This window comes from Danio rerio, chromosome 17 (assembly GCF_052040795.2).
Source record: "Danio rerio strain M-AB ecotype USA chromosome 17, GRCz13ab, whole genome shotgun sequence".
Classification (NCBI taxonomy): domain Eukaryota; kingdom Metazoa; phylum Chordata; class Actinopteri; order Cypriniformes; family Danionidae; genus Danio; species Danio rerio.
This window is the reverse complement of record NC_141037.1, coordinates 27,033,536-27,054,327: the sequence shown is the minus strand read 5'-3', so window position 1 is coordinate 27,054,327 and position 20,792 is coordinate 27,033,536. Positions and strand designations below refer to the sequence as shown.

The window sequence follows — 20,792 nt, the reverse complement described above, 5'->3', positions numbered from 1 at the left end:
GAGACGACGTTGAGCAATCAATCAAATCTGCCAAAATGTGAGCATTTCACAGTGTTGAGATGAATTTGCATGTGTGCGTGCTTCTCGAATGCATATCTAATATGTATGAAGTCATTAGCTGACGACAACTCCTGCAGGAGGAAGATGAAAACTGCTTCAGATTTGTCACCACTGCCATAGCCATTGCGTGTGCACATTAACATATAGGTAGATGAAGATATCACATTTTCTTGTTACAATAATTGCAAAATTTCAATCACGAAATATAGTGCTATAACTATATTTACATAGCTGCAAAAATGTTTACTTTAATGCATATAATAGCAATAAGTAAACTAAATGTAGAAGTAAACAATTCAAATTAAACTGCAAAAGGATTAAAAAATAACAGAAGTTATGTATGTTACAAATTAACTAATTTAAATAAAATGGTTGCAACTTTTAATGGATTATTGAATATTGAGTAAGAAATTAAGCTTTTCTGGTTTGGGTTAATTAACTGATTCTGTTAAGAAAAATAGGGCTATAAATAATGAGAACACTTTTAACCAAAATCTTGGGCACGTTGTTATGTGCAAGATTAAATGTGAAAAATGTTGTGTTATATCATTTTTTAAGTTTCCACTTGGTGTTGTGGTGTACATCAGTGTCAAAACAATGATCTGAATATTCTTAAAAGGTGAAAGTTTAGGAGAAGACACTGCAGGTGAATAGAAAATATATTTAAAAATTAACTGATAGTTATCACCACACTTTCACAGTCGATTGGTTACATTAAGAACTTTTGTTTTGTTTGTTTTTTATTTGTTTTTAAAATGTTATTTTGAAATATTCAAATGAGTTTTTTTTTAATATATGCTAATTTGCATACATTTCTAGCAAAAAAATCTAAACACTAATCTGAACACTATATGAAGTCAGTTTCAAAATTATGGTTGATTTATAAAAGTTTTTGTTGAGTGGATGTTCGGAATCAAATTATTTACTCCATAATTCGAAATAATACTGCAAAAAATGTTTTTGAATAAAAATTATCTGTCACAATCATCTTTGGAACACTATTTTGTTTATGTAAATGACAACCAACAGACTGCCATGCATTAAAGGATTTTTAATGCAGGACATGGGTCGAAAAAACGCACAGTGTGAAGCATTTAAAGGCATTATTTAAATTAATTATTAATGTTTCCATAAATGTACTTCATTTAAAAGTTTTATTGTGGCAGGAGCAAGGTTAGAAATTAATCAAATCCATCTGTTTTGCCTTTAATGTTAAATATTTGTTAAATTAGCCAATTACTTCACTTAATCAGAATAGTGTAAAGTGTGTACCTGTGAATAATAACAGAAATTCATTACAGTTTAGAGGCGCAATATTAGGCTCCAGCAAAAAGTACCTCAACTGTGCCTATCAGAATCAAACATTTTACCAAACCATGGAATAAAATCAGACAAATTATGTGTAGACATATCATTAAAAACCTTCACAATACAGATACAGTATGAATACAACTTTGAAGTTTGGAGCTCCTGAAGCGGAGATTTATAGCTCATTTTACAAGAAATATCCATGTTACCAGCAATCTAGCTTTAGCAGATCGCTGGAGAACACTCTCCATTATTCATCCAATCTACACATCTGCCACTGAACTGAACTACACATTCCATCATGCACTTCACTCACACCAGTTTCCAATCATCCCCTGATTACACTCGCACAGCTGAAGCTGTTCAAGACTAATTACATGGACTATATACACACAACACGCACATAAACTTCTTGGCTGAGTCTGGTTTCCCTGTAGTGAGCTGTTCAAAGCCATATACTTGTCTTGTCTTACTGTGTTTTTTTTACCCTTTGTTTGTTTAACTTAAATGTCATTTTGCCGCCTGCCTCAACCATTCGCCTCCAGTATCTCACCTTAAAGGTCCAGTGAAGTGCTTTAAATTATACATTTTTATTTGATGTTTGATGTAATTTCAACCGAAACATGAAGAGAAGGTTGGACATAGTTTGGCTCCTCACCTTTTTTAATAACAGCCAAAAGTGTTATGTTTATTCACCGAAGTATGAGGTGATGTGAATAAAATCGTTGATCTATTTAGGCGGAAGTAACAAACTACAAGCTTTACACATTTTTATATCAGTTTTATATCTCCTAAACCTTTTTCGGAGCACACTAGCTTATAGATATAAAAAAAATGAACAATACTGATACTAATATCTAAAAAACTTTGTTAATTTCATGGGATCTTTAAGAAATAAACTGGTATTCATAGTATTTTAAAGCCCACCATAACAATAGCATGCCTGTTCAGTATTTTATCAGCAGAGCTGTAGCTTATATGTGAAGAAAACAAGTCTCGCATGTATTCCTGTACCTGTTAGTGCATCTCAGTCGGATTTACATTTTCTACTAGTCGTTAAAGTACTGCCCCAAGCTCATGGTTGCCATGGCAACAGAGCAGGCATTCCAGCACCTGCTGCCAGCCTTTCTCCCCGAGCAAAGCCATGAAATCAGCATCTGCAATTCTGTTTTTGTTTCAAAAGAAGAGACTAATTTCTATCACAACTTCTTCTCCAGACTGTGGAATAAAGCCCTTAAGATTGATGCAAACGGTGCTCCAATCAAGTGTTTACACTCTACGCTGATTTAAACTGTCACTGTAAACATGTCGAAACAGCAGGCTTCAGGAATCTGAAATGCACTTGTCAAACAAAAGCTTGTAAGTTCACATCACCTCCAAGCATTTGAGAACAGACTGGAATGTGATGCCACTTGAACATTTCCATTAACTGTTGTTAAATGAGCATAAAACATGACATAGGCTGTTATGTAATGCAACGTGACACGAGCTGCAAAAACAGTTTGAAGCCTGAAGGGAAACTTCACAGCTCGAAAGAAATGCCTGCAAGGTTTATATCTCAATATAATCGCATTTAATTCGTATGCAGGCTATTGAAAACATTAACAGATCACTTTGAAAACTTGCAGGTTATCTGGATTTGTGATGTTCATTCATTCATTCGTTTTCTTTTCGGATTACTCCCTTTATTAACCTGGGGTCGCCACAGCGGAATAAACCGCCAACTTATCCAGCATATGTTTTACGCAGCAGATGCCCTTCCAGCTGCAACCCATCTCTGGGAAACATCCATACACTTTGATTCACACTTGTACACTACGGTCATTTTAGCTTACCCAATTCACCTGTACCGCATGTCTTTGGACTGTGGGGGCAACCAGAGCACCCGGAGGAAACCCTCGCGAACACGGGGAGAACATGCAAACTGACCCAGCCAAGGCTAGAACTAGTGACCTTTATGCTGTGAGGCGGCAGCACTACCTACTGCGCCACTGCGTTGCTATTTATTTAATGTATTGTGTATTTATATATCTTATTTATTTTGTATGGCTATACACCCAAATCGCTTCACAGTCATCGGGGAGGGGGGGGGTCTCTTCACACTACCTCCAGTATGCAGCATGCACTTGGATGATGCGATGGCAGCCACAGGACGTCAGCACCAGTGCCCTTACCAAACACAAGCTATTGGTGGAGTGGAGAGACAGTTCTGGAGCCAATCCGGTGGGTCATGATAGGCCATGATAGGTGAGGGCCAATGGAGAAAAATTGGCCAGGACACCAGGGTAACAACCCTACTCTTTACGGATAGTGCCATGGGATTTTTAATGACCACAGAGAGTCAGGACCTCGGTTTAACGTCCCATCCAAAAGACAATATGGTGTCCCCTTCACTTTACTGGCCAATTAGGACTCACACAGACTACAGGTTGATCGGCCCCTTTTGGCCTCACTAACACCACTTCCAACAGCAAACTAATTTTTCCCACTAATTTTCTCCCATCCAGGTACTGACCAGGCTCAGCCTTATAAAATGTTAATATTTGGTTTAATCTACATATATAATCTTTCTGATAACATTTCTTCCTAATTTTAAACTTTTAAAACTTGTAATTTTAAACCTTTTCTTCTTTTTTGCAGGAAATAATTAATGTTTACATTTGTTGTGACTAAAATGCAAGATTATCTCTCTAGATATTGAATTATTAAAGCTATATTCGTATTTTGCTGCCTAAAAAGGATTAAATATGTCTTAAATATGGCTTTTTGTTATTTTGACCATTTGCCAACAAAACACCAAAATGATCTAAATGATAATACTGTTCATTTATAGTTCACCCAACAATAAAAATGCTCATCCTCATCATTTACTCACACTGAAGTGGGTTCTTCACTTTTATGAATTTCTGGTAACACTTTATTTGAAGTCATCCGCTTGTATGGTCATGAATTTTGGAGTACTGCTTTCTGGTCCAATCCAGCTGATTTAAATGATATCACTCGATTTAATGGGCGTTATCAGTGGTTATCAGCTGATAGATATAGGCCAGTAGGGGTCTTCTGCACCTACTGGTAGGCTCAGAAGATTGTTATCATCCATCTAAATGGTTAATCAGCTATACTAATGGAGAAGACTCCAGATCCAGATCTGTTTTTACATTACTGTGATGGATGGTTTACAGTTGGGGTAGCGGTAGATGTTAATATAATACAACTAACAGGAAATTTAATAAATAATACAAACAATTCTCGTTAACTTCTGGCCGCAGCCAAATGTGATCTTTAGCTGATTAACCATGTGGATGGATGATAACAGCAATCTGAGCCTACTAGTAGAAGGCCCCTACTGGCCCATATCGATCAGCTGATAACCACTGATAACACTCATTCAATCGAGTGATAACATTTAAATCAGCTGGCTTTGTAAACATTTATTAGTACCATTGTTGAATCTTCCCATACAGTTTGATAGATTGCTTGGACATGGATGTGGCTTTATGTGACATCATACTTAACAAGGGGATAAGTCCCACTGTTAATTACTGGCTTATTACCTATTATTAGGATATTAATTATTTATTTGTTGCTATTAAGTATGATCTTATTTTACCTATCTAATTCCACCCAAAACCCTCTACACACCTTACTAACTATTAATTAGCACCTAATTAGTAGTTTATTGAGCTAATAGTCTTAGTTAATGGTTTCTTAATAGCGTAAGCTGTGACTTAAAATAAAGTGTTACCGAATTTCTTTGTTGGGTTACACACAAAACCAGATATTTGAAATAATGCTTAAAAATGGCACTGCCATCCATAGTTGGAACAAAAAATAATATGGAAGTCGATGGCTGTTTTTTTCACCAACATCAACATCTGTATATCTTCCTTTTTGTTCACTCAGACATGTTTGAAAGAATTTTAATGTTTAGGTGAACTATACCTGTCAATTTAAAAGATATTCAATTCATAGATTTATATATGTTTTATATTATGTTTTTGTGTGTGTGTGTGTGAGTGTGCATGCATGCGTAATAAGAAATCTCATGCAATGTGCACATAACTAAATTTAATGTCAAAAATGTATTAATTTTTTGTTACATTTCACCTTAGTTGTTTAATCTCTAATTTGTAGTAATATCTAACAAACACCTTCTTTTAATTTAGTTACTGATCCTAATGATGCTTCGTATAATTATTTGCTCAGAAAGCATCTCTGTATGTTTACTCTGATTATCTGCCTCTCACGAGGGAGTTTCACCATATAAATAACAGCGTGCTGGCAGCTGGTCATGTTTAATAGCACATATAATGGAAGCGAGTCATTTTTTTGTGAGTGGTGAATCACAGCTCAATGGCAGTGTAATCTGTGAGCGGCCCATTGTGGATGACCCTACAGGCATCATCTTTTCAGTCAATGCTCCATTATTTCTCCCATCTGTCACCGTAACAAATCCCTATTCGCTAACACAACCAATTGAAAAGTCTCAGTCAGCAAAAATGCTAAGAAAGTAATCAATACTGATTTAATATGGGAATAGGAAGAGAAATTCATCATTTCGTGTTAGAAAATATGATGCAAGAATTGTTTCCCAGTGCCAAGCTAAAATCATAACGCTGAAATATCAGCCTTGAAATCAAAATGATGCATTACAACTACTAAAACTAAAACAAAAAAAGGTTCTCACAGACACTCAGTAACATATATCCCAATTCCCAAAAATTGTGGCACCATTTAGGGGTAAAATGAGAGTCGAGCATCATCACATGACAATTAATTAAAATAACAGTGAAGATTCAATCTATAATGACAGCATGAAATAAGCCAGCAAGTAGTAGAAAATGTTTGTTCAACTCAATCTTTCAAGTATATATGACAAAAAAAAATCTGAATCTCTGTGAATAGTAGTTGAATATTTTATATGGGTGTATTTATATTAAATGAATTCCAAAAATATAATTTAATGTATTTCTTCACTATGAATGTTAACACTATATATAATTAACCATTAACGTACAGTAAGATTTAAAAAAATATATTTATTTATTGAGTTTTTGCATTTACAATTTTACAGTAAGAATTTTGACTGTTTAACACTACACTGTAAAAATATCCGTTAATTAACAGTCTTCGTATTTTGTGTCTCACATGCTGTTTTCTGTTTTTTTACAATTGTGAATTGCATTATGGGAGTTTTATCTCTGCTCTGTCGATTTTGATGTTAAAAATTTAACACTGCAGATTAACAAAGAGACTTTTATTGGCATTTTAGGAAGTTGAGGTTATTGTTTAAGAAATTATTTAGAGAGAATTACATCTGTACAGCACAAACACAGACAATATATATATATAATATGTATATATAATATGTCAACTGTTACTTTTCAAACTTTTCAACATCAAAAGCTACAGTATAGGCAAAGACTATAGAATACACAAGAATGTCACTCGTATAGTTTTAAATGGGAAAAAGTTCAATATGGCAAATGAAGCCCCGCCCTCTAGTACAAGAACCAATCAGCGATCGCTATAGATTGACGATTTTCAGGGGAGGGACTGGTACTAGATGTGAACTTCTGCAGATTTTGTGTGACTCAATCGTTTGGAGACAAAACTTATGAGACAGTTGTTGTTTATTGTTGATTTCTAATATGAAATTTAATTGTAAACTTGGCAAGCAATTTTGGAGAATTTGATATTTACCCATTCAGACAGAATGCCTGAGCATACTGCCGGAGAGGCGTTTCAAAGATGGCCAACAAGGGAAATGACTTGCCTTAAAGGGACTTTGGTGTAGGTTAGTTACTCAAATCATTTTCAGTTTAAATGTTGCCAATTATCAAAAAGAAAAGCAGAAAAATAATATTAGCAAAAAATAACATCTAAAAGTAAAGTTAAATAATTGATAAAACAAAAATAAATAAATTGTAATTAAATTCATGATAAATTATGTTTAAAAACAACGAGATACTGCATGCATTTTGGTTGATAATTAAAAATGATATATGTTAATGCAATAAAATTAGGTTTGCTAGTCTCATTTGGTTTTTTTTTTAGTTTGCTTCATTTTTCAAAGTATAAAATTCATATAAATTATTAAATAATGTAGAGATATAGCATTTATGTCCAGTGGCCCAAACCTAAGCCAGTGTGACCATTCTTATTGGAACATAAAATCTTTATCCTGTGTTCATAACTGTTGTAGAGGCCATGCAGTAGCTGCGTCCAAAATCCCCTACTACTCGGTACCGTATTTGAATTTAAACGTACTACCCGGCTGTTGGAAAAGTATGTTCTATACAGTATAAATGTCAGCAGTTTGAATGGAACTTGAGCGTACATCTGCCGACTACATCTAAAGTCAGTTGCGTCAATTCACACCCATTAATGAATTGTCTAGCGTAGCATCCATCCAATGCGCACTTCAGATTCTCACCGGAAGTTGTAGCCTCATTTCTCACATACTGTTTTTCAATGTACTATATAGTATGGAAATATGCGATTTCAGATGCAGCACAAGTGTTTTCATGTCTGTCTCGAAGCAAATTATGGAATCTACCTTTTTGTAAATAGATATCAAAGTGGCTAATGATGCTGACTTTCATTTTTTTTGCTCTTGAACTACAAGGGCATTCTGGTATGTGGCCTGCTCTGTCTTCAGATGTAGTGGCTCACAGGAAACACATAAAAATGCCTTAATTTCATATATTTCACACATATTTCACAAGTTTGGACTTACTTATAATTTAGAAGCAGTAATGTGTATTTGACTTAGGAAGGGCTCTGCGGTCAGATACACTCCCGAATTTAGAGTACCCCCTTGTCTAAATGTGGTTATAACTTGTAGGGAACGTCAATCGATTAAAGTAAGTCTATTCCATTTGTACCTCTTGGAGTTAATTAGCTTGAGTGTGCTCCAGCTGTGTTCAGTTAAGCTAATTATCTGAACATGCTCCTCCCTAACTTAGTAAATAAAACATCATGAAAGAGTAATGTCCCAGAAAGAGTGGGCAAAAACATACTTCAGTGCAAAAAATGCTTTTCTTTGCTAAACGTTGTCTTGTTTCTTGACCAGATATCTAAAAAATACAAAATCAAGAAACATATTCTAGATAAGAAAACGTATTGTCTTATTTTAAGGAATAAGATCCCACAAATCCTGATTTGTTTTTCTTTAAAACAAGCAAAATAAACTGACAAAGAGGTCAGCAAAATAATACTGTTTTTCATTTTGACATACAATTATTTTGCTTACCCCATTTTGCTTGTTTTGAGGAAAAATACACTTAATTTTGGCATATTATTTCATAAAACAAGACAATATTTTTTGTTTGTCTAGGAAATGCTTCTTGATTTAAGAATTTTTTAAATATTTGGACTAGAAACAAGACAAAAAATCTAAATAAGAAATGCATTTTTGCAGTGCTTTGTGTGCTGTATGTGTTAGCCATACTGCTATTAAAAACTCAGGCGAAACTAAACTGGATTCACAGGAGGACTGCATTTAAAAGATATAGCTGTATCTACAATTAGACTGAGTAGTTAAGTAATCTTTTAGATATAATTCTTGTTCGTTTATTTTGGTGATTGTTAGAAAACACCAGCTTTAATTCAGTTGTGTTTAGAATTAGATCATCATCCTTCATGTGCAGAGAGTGCTGTAGCTGTCAGTGTGGTGTTGGTGTGTTGTTCACAACTCGGGATCGGCTGAGGTGTGTGTGCTATGAAGGTTTTGCTACCGCAAAAATTGATCGCTACCATCCATTGATAGATTTCAGTCACATGACCTGTACAGAGACCTGGCAGGCAAAACAATGGGTCGTAATGGCAGCTTACACTGGAATCTCCATAGAAACACAGCACAAGCTGGTCAGATTTCCTTCTGTTTCAAGCTATGAATATTTAGACCACATGCCAAAAAAACAAACAAAGAGATATTCACAACAACTGTAAAATTTTGCTCACATGATCCATACAGAGCACCTGCCACCTTATTTCAGTCTTTAAGAACCGCCAGGTCCCAATCAGAGCTCCAACTATAGCGAAGTTTACATCTGTGTTCTGGAGAATCACTCAGAAATGTAGTGATTGTTGATGGCAATTTACTGTGAAACGCATCTGCTTTTATATATGGCATCTGTTCCTTTTGCATACATTAATATTTGCTAATAGGGGAAATGTACAGTATTCATTTATTTCTGCTTTTTATACCTTGACGTTGCATTTTAAGCCACTCCTTAAGTTAACTTAAAGAGGCGGTCCAGAGTGTATTTTTAAGGCTTGGTTGTGTTTATAAGATGCATAGCAATGTGTACTCATGCTTCATTTGTAAAAAATCACGTTATTTTTTCATCTGTCTTACTTTGATTATATACACCTACTCAGCTAACATGAAAACCCCTGTCATGTTTCCTAGTTTCTCTGAAAGGCCGCTCTTAAGAGGCTCTGATTGGTCAGCTAACGTAATGTGCTGTGATTCGTGGATCGGCTTTACGTGACCAGAAAAAGCTTCATGCCCCTACAAGCACACGCTTTGTGTCTGCTCGCATCACGTGACCACACACAATGACACAGCCACACACACACAGCCCCACACTGTTATGTGCTTCTCTGAGCTCCAGAGAGCAGTGCACGCCAGACAGTTTATCCAGGATGTACAGCTAGATCGCATCTCACTACAGTTGTTAAACGTGATATTCAGACATCCCAGGTCTCCCGTACTAGAGTAGAGACAACTCTATTCCTTGAACCCTGAACTTCAAGTTCAATTTAGCACTGCATTGCTTGATATTCTGTACAACTGAACCCAAAATGCTTATATGTGCAACAACAACTTGTTTCTATATGAAAAACACTGTATTTTTCACTCAGATGTTTATAAGAAGTACATAAAGCTTTTCAACTCACATCCGATCATCATCATGGCCACGGCGAAGATCTTCTCCCCATCTGTGGTTGGAGCGATGTTCCCAAAGCCAATACTGGTCAGGCTGGTCATGGTGAAGTACAGAGACGTGATGTAGACTGTATCTTTAGTGGGTCCACCTTCCCATCTTCCCGTCCCACTTGCATTGAAGCGGTAGGGTGTCCCGATGCTCTCAGCAAGCATATAAAGCCAGCTGTCCGTACGCACTGTGTTACGATCCTCATCAATGACCTCATAGTCTCCAATGCTGTACCAGATGCAGGCCAGCCAATGGGCCGCCAACCCAAACACACAAACCAGCAGAACCAAAACCGCCGCTCCATACTCGATGTAGTGATCCAGTTTGCGAGCCACTCGGCCAAGACGCAAGAGCCGAACCACTTTCAGCGAACTAAACAAACTACTAATACCCTGAGGGAGAGAAAAAGAGATTAATTAATTAATTAATTAAACAGAGTAATAGTTCAAAAGTGTTTTCATCCATCCGTCCAATTATAATCATTACAGGCTGAAGCAATTCTATAGGCACTTTTGTCTTTTCTTGAGTCTAAAAAAGTGCATTTCTTTTGTCCTTTAACACAGATACTTTGTGTGTATAAATATGCACAGGCGTCTGCCAAGCCAGCCCTCTGAAATCAACAATACAGAGAGCTGAAACAGCACCTGAGCAGCCAGAACAAAGAGCTTCTCAGATCTGAACAAACACGCTGGAAAATAGTCAAAAATAACCTGTGTACTTTTTTTTTCTTTCTAAAAGTGTACTTCTGTGTTGTCAAAGCATGGTTTTCCATATTTTTTGCTGCAGTCATTAATCTGAGGATCGGAACTGAGGATGAACTACTGCTAGTTATGCAAGTAATGGTTTAGTGAGGACTTTATTTTAATATTAGGGTGAACTCTTACTTTATTTATTATATATTCGCTGACTTGGTGAACTATGAATGTGTGCTCATGAATTAAACAGCTTTCTTGAGAGCACTGCATGTCAGTCAAACAAACTACTATACACATAAGGACATCAATATATGCACTAAGGTTGAACAGAGACTTGCTTTAGGGGAATGGCCACAACTATAACATTAAATATATATAATGTGGGACATAAATATGCAAGCCAAACCCAGACAGAAACCCTGGATTCTTTGTATGTCTGCATTTGTAAATCGAACAGTCTTCTAGATCAGAAAATGGTCTTTTTATTAGCCAGGGAATTACAGTAGCGGGGTAGATATTACAAAATTTGATTGCATCACTTTGTTTTGTCAGTTCTTTTCTGAAAAAGTGAAAATCTGAAAATATTCCAGTTTCTTTTTAGCAATTCAGCTGTAATCTCAAATTTAAAAATTGCATTTTGACGAGAATTTAGGCACACTTTCACAGTCAGTGTGCGTTCATTTTGTAATAAAGAGATAGTTCACCAATTAAATGAAAATTCTGTTGATTAATTTCTCACCTTCGTGTCATTTCAAACCTTCATTTTTTATGCACATTTCATCCACATGGTAGAATTCGATAAAATTATTGAAAAAAAATTATTGAAAATCACTAAAAAGAGGTGTTCATTTCCTTTCCTTCTGCTTAGTCTCTGATTTATTAGTTATTACTCCAGCATATGTTTTACGCAGCGGATGCTCTTCCAGCTGCAACCCAGTACTGGGTAATTCCCATACACTCTCATTCACACATACACTCATATACACTATGGCTAATTTTGTTTTCCCAATTCACCTGTACTGCATGTCTTTGGATTGTGGGGGAAACCGCAGCACCTCAAGGAAACCCACGCAAACATGGGGAGAACATGCAAACACACACGCAGAAATGAAAACAGGCCGTGCCGGGACTCAAACCCTCAAACCAGCGACCTTCTTGCTGTGAAGCAACAGTGATGAGCCACTGAGCCACCGTGCCCCCCCTAGAAAGAGGTATTTTTAAGAAATGATTGACAACCGGTGTTGAGTAAATTTACTTATACACACACACATATATATAAATATATATATACTTATACTTAGGAGGTGCTTCTGGGAGATAATAGTGTGCTATTTCAAAGTGAAACTGTCGACTTTTCTGGATAAAGAGATCAACAATGAAGCCTGTTTCTACAAATTAATGGATAGCTATGTCTTCAAAGAATGATCACATGATGCGTCTGTTCACCAGATGAGCTGTTTAGGCAAATTTCTCAGTAGCTAAATACATTGCTCAGCATATATGCGTACACCCAAATCGCTCTTTTAAATGCATATGTTCAATAGGAAGCTACAATATTATAATTGTGCATATACATTAGATTAGTCAGAACTGAAGCTAAATCTGGAGATAATCTGACAAAATAACAATAATGGTCAAAAATCTAGTACACCCACATTTATATGTTATAAAAAATTATTAAACACAAATTTAAATGAGGAAAAATTAAGAGAAGCAAAAACTGAAAAGTTTTGTTAAAATTTTGTAGGTTGTAATTTTTTTATTTTTGCAATATTTGCTTGAATTTAAGTGTATTATCTTTCAATTTCTAAATATGTTTGGTGACTAAATTATTATTTTAATAAATATATCTGTTTTATAAATCTGGTTTGTTTAAATGCACAAAATACATTGCCTATATTCACTGAAAAATTGATCAAAATATTAATTTTTAAAATAGGGTGTACTCAATTAAGCTGAGCACTTTTTTTCCTGATTGTACACACTTTTTTGCAATTTATGAAAGTTATGAAAAGCATATATTTTCACTTCATTCATTCATTTTCTTTCGGCTTAGTTTCTATTTCAGATCTCTATTCTCACACCTATAAACACTCATTCATACACGCGCATATTTAGTTTATTCGATTTACCTATAGCGGAGGTCTTTACACTGTGGAGGAAACCGGTGCACCCAGAGCAAACCCACGTGAATACGGGAAAAACATTCAAACTCCACACAGAAATGCCAACTGGTCCAGCCGTGACTCGAACCAGCAACCTTCTTGCTGACCAATGAGCCACCGTGCCGCCCTTATATTTTCCATTTTCAACTATAATTTTTAGGCTAATGGAAAGGCAGCTAGTGAAAAACATAACAGCAAATGAGTTTGGAATGACATGAGAGTGATTTTTATTTTTATTTCTAGGTGAATCATTCATTTAATGACCCCACTGTACCCAATCAATACATCCACTTTGTTACAAACACCCATACATCAAACAAACGAAACATATTATCCACCGCAAACAAACATTTAAATGTCAACAGTTCAAACTTAAACCAATAAGGGTCTCTCAGCTAATTTGATTAGAAGCATGAAATAACAGAGTCTAATCTAATAGTGTTTTTGGTCACATCAGTGTGTGATTGAGGCCCTGAGGCACAGCATATCAATCAAACGGCGAGTTTTGAGATGAAAGGCCTACTTGAGTGACAGCCCGATGATTCCAGTTCTTCATTCGCCCACAACAAACACAGGCAGTGCAAGGGACATGCAAAAAGAAAGAGGGATGAGGAGGGAAACAAACAAAAACAAAAGAGAGTGACAATGGTCAACAGAACAATACGTGGACAGTCATTGCAAACAAAAAAAGAGTGACGAAGCCGAGCCTCCACCGTTTGCGAGATCACAGGCATAGCAGACATTAATAATCAAGCTTCTGCTGCTAAGGCAATGCGAAACGATGACAGATGTCTCTGTGAAATCAGACGAGGGTTATGCAACATAAGATAATTATGCAAACCAAAGTTTTGAAATGAAACACCTGAGGAGGATTTCGATTATTAAAAAACCACACAGATCTCCCTGTAGGCCATAACAATATGCACCTGTACCGGATGATGGAACAGATAGGTGTGTGTCTGTGTGTGTATGTGTGTGTGTGTGTGTGTGTGTGTGTGTGTATGTGTGTGTAAGCCTTCTGTTTGTCCGTGGAGAGAAAGAATTATTGGTTGCATTCCAATTTGCATTCCCTTATTCGCTAAAAGTATGACCCATATGTCATTTACTGATGGAAACGTGCACACTTCTGGGGTTGTTGTGAGCATGCTAGGGTGTGTTAGTTTGTGGCAAAAATATGAAATTTCAGCAGATTATTATCGCTTGCCTTAATACAATAATCACGTATTTATGAGATGAACGCTGAGAAATGACACCAGGATGTCATAATGAGAAGAAGCATGTTTTCTTCAAGCGCGGAGTTTCTGAGTCGGGGGTCTTGTTAATTATTGAATTATGCTAGAAAGCTTTTTGATATTGTTTATAACACATTGATGGAGAACTGCGATGAAGCTTGGCAGACAATGTTGCTCACTGAAGCCTTTTATTAGGCAATGAAATAGTTTTGAAAAAATATTTCAATTGAATGTTTCTATACATTTCTATATCATTCTTTCATTCATTTATTTGCCTTCGGCTTATTCTTTTACTTATCAGGGGTCGCCACAGCAGAATGAACCGCCAACTATTCCGTCATATGTTTTATACAGCGGATGCCCTTCCAACTGCAGCCCGGCACTGGAAAACACCCATATACTCGCATTTACACACTCATACACTATGGCCAATTTTGTTTGCCCAATTCACCTACAGCGCATGTCTTTGGACAGTAGGGGAAACTGGAGCACCTAAAGCTGAGTCTGAGCACCTGGAGTAGGGATGCAATGATTAACTAGCTTCACTGTTTCTGCATGGAACAAAACTGCTGCAACTTAACAAAGTTATGCCAACTGTGCGCTAGTTTAATGTTCCGAGCTTATACACCGAGACTAATACGCACGCACACTGCATTTACTATGGCTGAGGCTATTAACTAAGGGCCGTTCATATGTTGTGTCTTTTGCACTTTGTATGAAATATACACATTTCTACCCCAAAGAAGAAGAAAAAATACTAAATGAAAATACTAAACATGTTCGTAATATAGTTGATCAAAAGTGCCTTTCAGAGAGAGGTTCAGCAGCCTTTGACTACATTTGTACTTTTTAAAAGGGAAATACTAAACTAATGTGTAGCTTAGATTTACATTAGACAAAACATTTATTGTTTTTTTATGTTTATTCGTTGTTCTGTCATTTTTCATCAGTGTAAAATTATTACTTATGTTTAAAAGCCAAACACTGTTTTCATTTATTTTTAAGTCCAAAAAGAAAAGGATTATTGTTTGTTTATTTTTTTTATTTGTACTGTAATAATTGGTTACTGAGCAGCAATAAATAATACTTTAAAATATAAGGAGTTTTCACATGATTTTCTAAACTAGTGATGTTTTGAAATTAATAAATGCATAATAATCATGATAAACGTGAAACCGTGAATTCTTACTTATACTACAATCAGAGAACCAAAATTATAATCATTCCATCCCTAACCCAGAGGTAAACCACGCCAACATGGGGAGAACAAGCAAACTCCACACAGAAAATGCCAACTGGCCGAGCCAGAACTTGAACGAGTGACCTTCTTGCTGTCACTGACCCACTATTTCTATAGCATACAAACATCTTTCTAAAATGCTAAAATTTAGAAAGTTAAATTCTAAATTTCTAAAATTCTTTTGAACTTCCTTTTAATGATCATGTAAAACATGCAGCATGGTTTCCACATAGCGTATTGTAACATAGATGTTAATACATTTTCCTTGAGGCCCAAATCAGTTTCTAAAGCATCAGGTGACACTGAAGATTGGAGTAACATTAACTTTGTGTCCCAGACAGTAAAGAGTTACTGTATTTTTATTTTATGAAATATTTGAAGCCTTTGTGAGCATAAGACATTTTCAAGGACAATCTTTAATCCAACGCTAAAATGTCTTCTTTTTTTTTAACTGAATCAAAAGTATGAATGTACCTATTTTGTTCTAATCCAAATCAACTGAAAGCACACCATGTCTCCTGAATAGGAACTTCAGGTCTTGCAAAATTATACACTCTTTAAAACAATGGTTCTTTATTGATATCATGGATTCCTTGAATATCCTTTAACATTCTTAGAACCTTTCAAAAACACAGTTTTACAAGTTTTGCAAACTAATTTTGAGAGGAACACATGATGTGATTGATTATGGCTAGACCCTCATCTGTAATCAGTAATAATCAGATTGATTCAAGTCTACAATAAATAGACAGATTTTGCCTTACTACATTACCTACGTTTTGGAAGAATCACTCCTTCCACCCCATCACCTCCTTTTCCTCACTTTACCAGTAGGAGCTCTCGAATCCTACCTGATCTCAGACCCCCTTATATGCTTATTGACCAGGCAGAAGCCCTGGGCTCAATTATCTCCGAGCTCAGCGTTTTCTCCTGGGACAGCATGCTAAACCTGCAAATAGCGTCAAGCAATATCTAGTAGTAAACATAGTTTATGGTGTAAAAAGATTTTTAGATTAATAAAAATTTCATTAACACTTACAAAAATCTATTTTCAAATGATTTGATTTCAAAACCTTTATTTTTGACGCATTATACTGTAACTTTGTGTTTATACACTTAAATTTAGAATTGTTGTCGGTACAAATTGAAATCTCAGCATTTATTCTCTTTGCACATTTTTTTACTGAAAGCATCCCACCAATATAAAAAATTCAAATACTGTGTATTATTTTTCCTTTCATATGCTTTTCCAATGTAAAGGAACACGTGTCTTTTAAGGTTCACCTCAGTGTGAACTTCAGTATAGCAGCCATTTCCTCCTCTGTTTCGATACAAATCAATCGGAAAGCAAGCAGCAGACAGCATGCATTATTCTCCATCAGAGCATCGTCACCTCAGGATCTAATTCGCCTCGTGTTGCATAACTCTCTAAGGATGGCGTTATTTATGGTGGTGCTCTGTTCTTGGGGCTGGTTGTGCTGAGCTCAAAGCCCGGCAGCGAGCGCAGACAGATCTGATGAGTTTGATGTAGCTGATCACGGTAAACTGCTGCTGACAGCCCCTCTGAACAGCCATATGCCCAGGGGCAAGATGAAAGCTGGGATCCTGCATAAGTGTGTATGTGTGTGTGTGTGTGTGTGTGTGTGTGTGTGTGTGTGTGTGTGTGTGTGTGTGTGTGTGTGTGTGTGTGTGTGTGTGTGTGTGTGTGTGTGTGTGTGTGTGTGTGTGTGTGTGTGTGTGTGTGTGTAAGTGGGAGGGAAGAGCATCTGAGTGGATGAATGTGATGGTATCATATTCATTTGTAACTTAAGTTAATGTGTGTGTGTCATAGAGTTTGTGTGTGTTTTTCTCTGTTGAGAATCACCGCAACAATATGGACATAATGAGCTGGATCACTTATTAGTCAAATTCCTCATAGTCTTCATGTTGATCCAAACCTATATGGCTTTCTTGTCAGATTTTTTTACTGACTGTTTCCACAGTTATTAATCTACAAAATGAAAATGAATGTTGTCCAAAACTACACTGAACCCCAGTGAATTAAAACACTTTTTAACCACTTTATACAGTTTAGACATGTTGGAAATGAACAATGATAATTTTCATATATTATGAAAAACTAAACTGAAACTGCTCAGTCAGCCTATGTTAATTTAATTCCAATTAAATGAATGCAAATTATGAAATAATGATGATTTCTCTTAATAGGGAGTTGCATAATCCTCACCTTGCACTCTATTGTATATACCATATGAACGTTACAAAATCCAGTTATTTTTAAATTTTGTCTAGTAAATAAAAGTTAACGTCTAAAAAAACTTGAACCACAACAAACGGAAACACAGTTCAGAGTTTTACAAATATATAGTGAACTAAAGTGTTTTCTTAGTAGTGACATCTTTTGTTCTATGTGATTAATGTTGTACATAACGTTTCATCTTCCTCATTGAAACCACATCCAAAGGTATTAAGTTTTTTTTTTTTTGCATCCATGTTTTTTGACTCTCAAATTGCCTAAATTACATTCAAATGTCCTGTTTCAGGGAGCGACATGGTGGCTCAGTAATTAGTGCTGTCACCTCACAGCAAGAAGGTCGCTTCAAGTCCTGGCTGGGTCAGTTGGCAAATCTGTATGGAGTTTGCATGTTCTCCCTGCGTCTGTGTGGGTTTCCTCCATGTGCTTTGGTTTTGAAGTGAATAAACTAAATTGGTCGTAGTGTATGTGTTTGAATGAGTGTGTATGGGTGTTTCCCAGTACTGGGTTGCAGCTGGAAGGGCATCCACTGCATAAATAATATGCCAAAATAGTTGGTGGTTCATTCTGGCTACCTCTGAAATAGAGACTAAGCCGAAGGAAAGTTAATGAACGAATAAGCTCTTAGACTGATGCCATTTAGTTCTTGTTCGTTATTATTGATTTAATACGAATGCTATTGATATTTCACCAAATGAACAGTGAGCATCTATTTACAAATGATCAATTAATGCAAATAAATTTAAAGAGATAGTTCACCCAAAATTCTGTCATCATTTACTCATCCTTTACTAGTCACAAGCTGTTGTTTTGCAAGTTTTTTTTTACTTTTTGTTCAACAGAAACAAAAGAAAACTTCATAAAGGTTTGGAACCACTTGACAAAGAGAAAATGCTGAGTACATTTTTATATTTGGGTTCCTTATATAACAAACCTGCAGTATATATTAATTTGTAACACTATTTAGGTATACCCATCAAATGTGTACAATGAGTAAATAAGAATATAGTATATTGAATTTGGACAATTTTTAGAGATCAGCTTTTCTGAGGCTCTGGTTTCCTCCACAGACCAAAGACATTTGGTATTGGTGAATTGGATAAACAAAATTAGCCATAGTGTGTGTGGATGACAGAGTGCATGGGCATTTCTCAACATGGGAGTTTACAAATTAGCGAACACTACATTTACTACATTTTTGTGGCTGTAAACTATTTATTTGGGTTGAATTTAAACAAACAAATGATGTTGAACATTACTAAATTTAATTGTTTTATTAAATTCAACCCATAAAAATTGTTTGGAACAATTTTGCAGACATCCTTTTTTCAGGGCATAATCACACTAGGTGCAGTTGCCTTGAACCAAAATGCGATTGTTCTCCCTCTCCTCTCCCCCTCATCCTGCACTCACACTGAATTTTGCCTTCCGAACCTGAGCACGCTTACATCATCGATGATGTGACTGTTCAGTTTATATTATGATATATTTATATTATAATTTTAGTCGTTTGAGACACACAGTCAAATATTTGACAGATTCATAAATTTTGACACTCATAAATGTTCATGAAATTCCACGTGCTGCACATATTAGTAGGTTTCCTGAAGGTACAGCTGACATGCAGTGATGGGTTTGTATCTTTGATAAACTAAAATAATAAAAAAATGATAAAAGTAGATGTATTTCCAATTTTCTTCCGAATTATTGAAAAAAACAAGAAAAGTGATGAACCATTTGCTATGAAGAGACCTATCAATCAAAGGCAGAACTCGGCTTACTAAAGCAGAAGGTATTTCTAGATTGTCATATGCTACCCATTCTATATCAGTTGATAAACACACAAACAAACTAACTAATGGAATTTTGACAAAATTTCTTTGAAAAAAATATTTTTAAATATTTAAAAATAATATTAACAAATAATGCTAAATTCATAAAGGCGATCTAAATTTTTATTGATTTGAATACCCTAAATGATCATTTTAAAATTAATTAGATAAGACAATTTCATCTAAATACTTTCACCAGCAAAGAAAAAAACGACATCAATGACATAGAAAAAAAAAACTTTTCCCCTTATAGTTTTCTTATTTGGAATAATGCTAATATCTTGTGTAAAGACTATAGTCACTATTTTTTCATAACTGGTTTATAAAAAAACTAATATTAGTTAATCAATTATTTAATAATTAAGGAACATTATTTACATTTACAGAATTTATCACAAGATCTAAAAAATTCCTATGACATTACAGGAATTTACGATGCTAAGAGGGGCAATGCCTGCTGACAACATATGCTGTTCAAAAGCAGTATGTACAGCGTTTTCGTTTTTTTCTCCTAGACCTGAACAAACCTCAGTCGGTTTTAACTGTTTCTCTGAATGTTAGCCTAATAGTCAAAATTAGATCTGTAATCTTAAAAGAAAATCTGTCTATACCGTAGGTTGTTTTTTACTGGAACAATATTTTATATAATGTAAACTGGACTCGAGTATGGTCATTACCTCAAAATCATTTTTATTACAAATAAGGCTAAAGAAATATCATTTAAATTACTTCATAGACTTTATCCTACAAAATATCTCTACAAAACTATAAAATTAGTATTGAGTTAGAATGCTGTTTTTGTTAAAGCTTTAAATGATACTATTTCACATTTATTTTGGTCTTGCCAATATACTTGACTTTTTTGTATTAATGTTAAAGCTTTTATTTTTTATGATATTTTAAAATAATTTTCCTTCTCTTATAAACATGTGATTTTGGGTATATTATGTTACGATGTGCTCTTAAAAAGAAGCTGGTTTAATTGTAAATTTTATTTTATTAATTTGTAAATTTCACATACATAATCCAAGTTTGCCAAAAGCAAACCTCTCTTCATGGTG

General features: G+C 35.3%; 3 protein-coding genes across 14 annotated transcripts in view; 2 read left to right on the top strand and 1 right to left on the bottom strand.

The window, feature by feature from the left end:
* plb1 (phospholipase B1) overlaps positions 1–20,792 on the top strand; it is a 90,674-nt gene that overhangs the window by 21,654 nt on the left and 48,228 nt on the right. The window lies entirely within an intron of this gene.
* The window catches only part of kcnh1a (potassium voltage-gated channel, subfamily H (eag-related), member 1a), a 93,493-nt gene that overhangs the window by 52,800 nt on the left and 19,901 nt on the right, over positions 1–20,792 (bottom strand). For 8 of the 11 annotated variants that reach the window (XR_015512670.1, XR_015512671.1, XR_015512672.1 and 5 more), the window contains 1 exon segment: positions 10,276–10,705. Coding sequence is in view for 5 of the 11 variants with exons in the window: in XM_087289235.1 (XP_087145361.1) it covers positions 10,276–10,705 (430 nt within the window). In the remaining 6 variants the exon portion in view is untranslated. 11 annotated transcript variants of the gene reach the window in all.
* hhat (hedgehog acyltransferase) overlaps positions 1–20,792 on the top strand; it is a 153,029-nt gene that overhangs the window by 117,444 nt on the left and 14,793 nt on the right. The window lies entirely within an intron of this gene.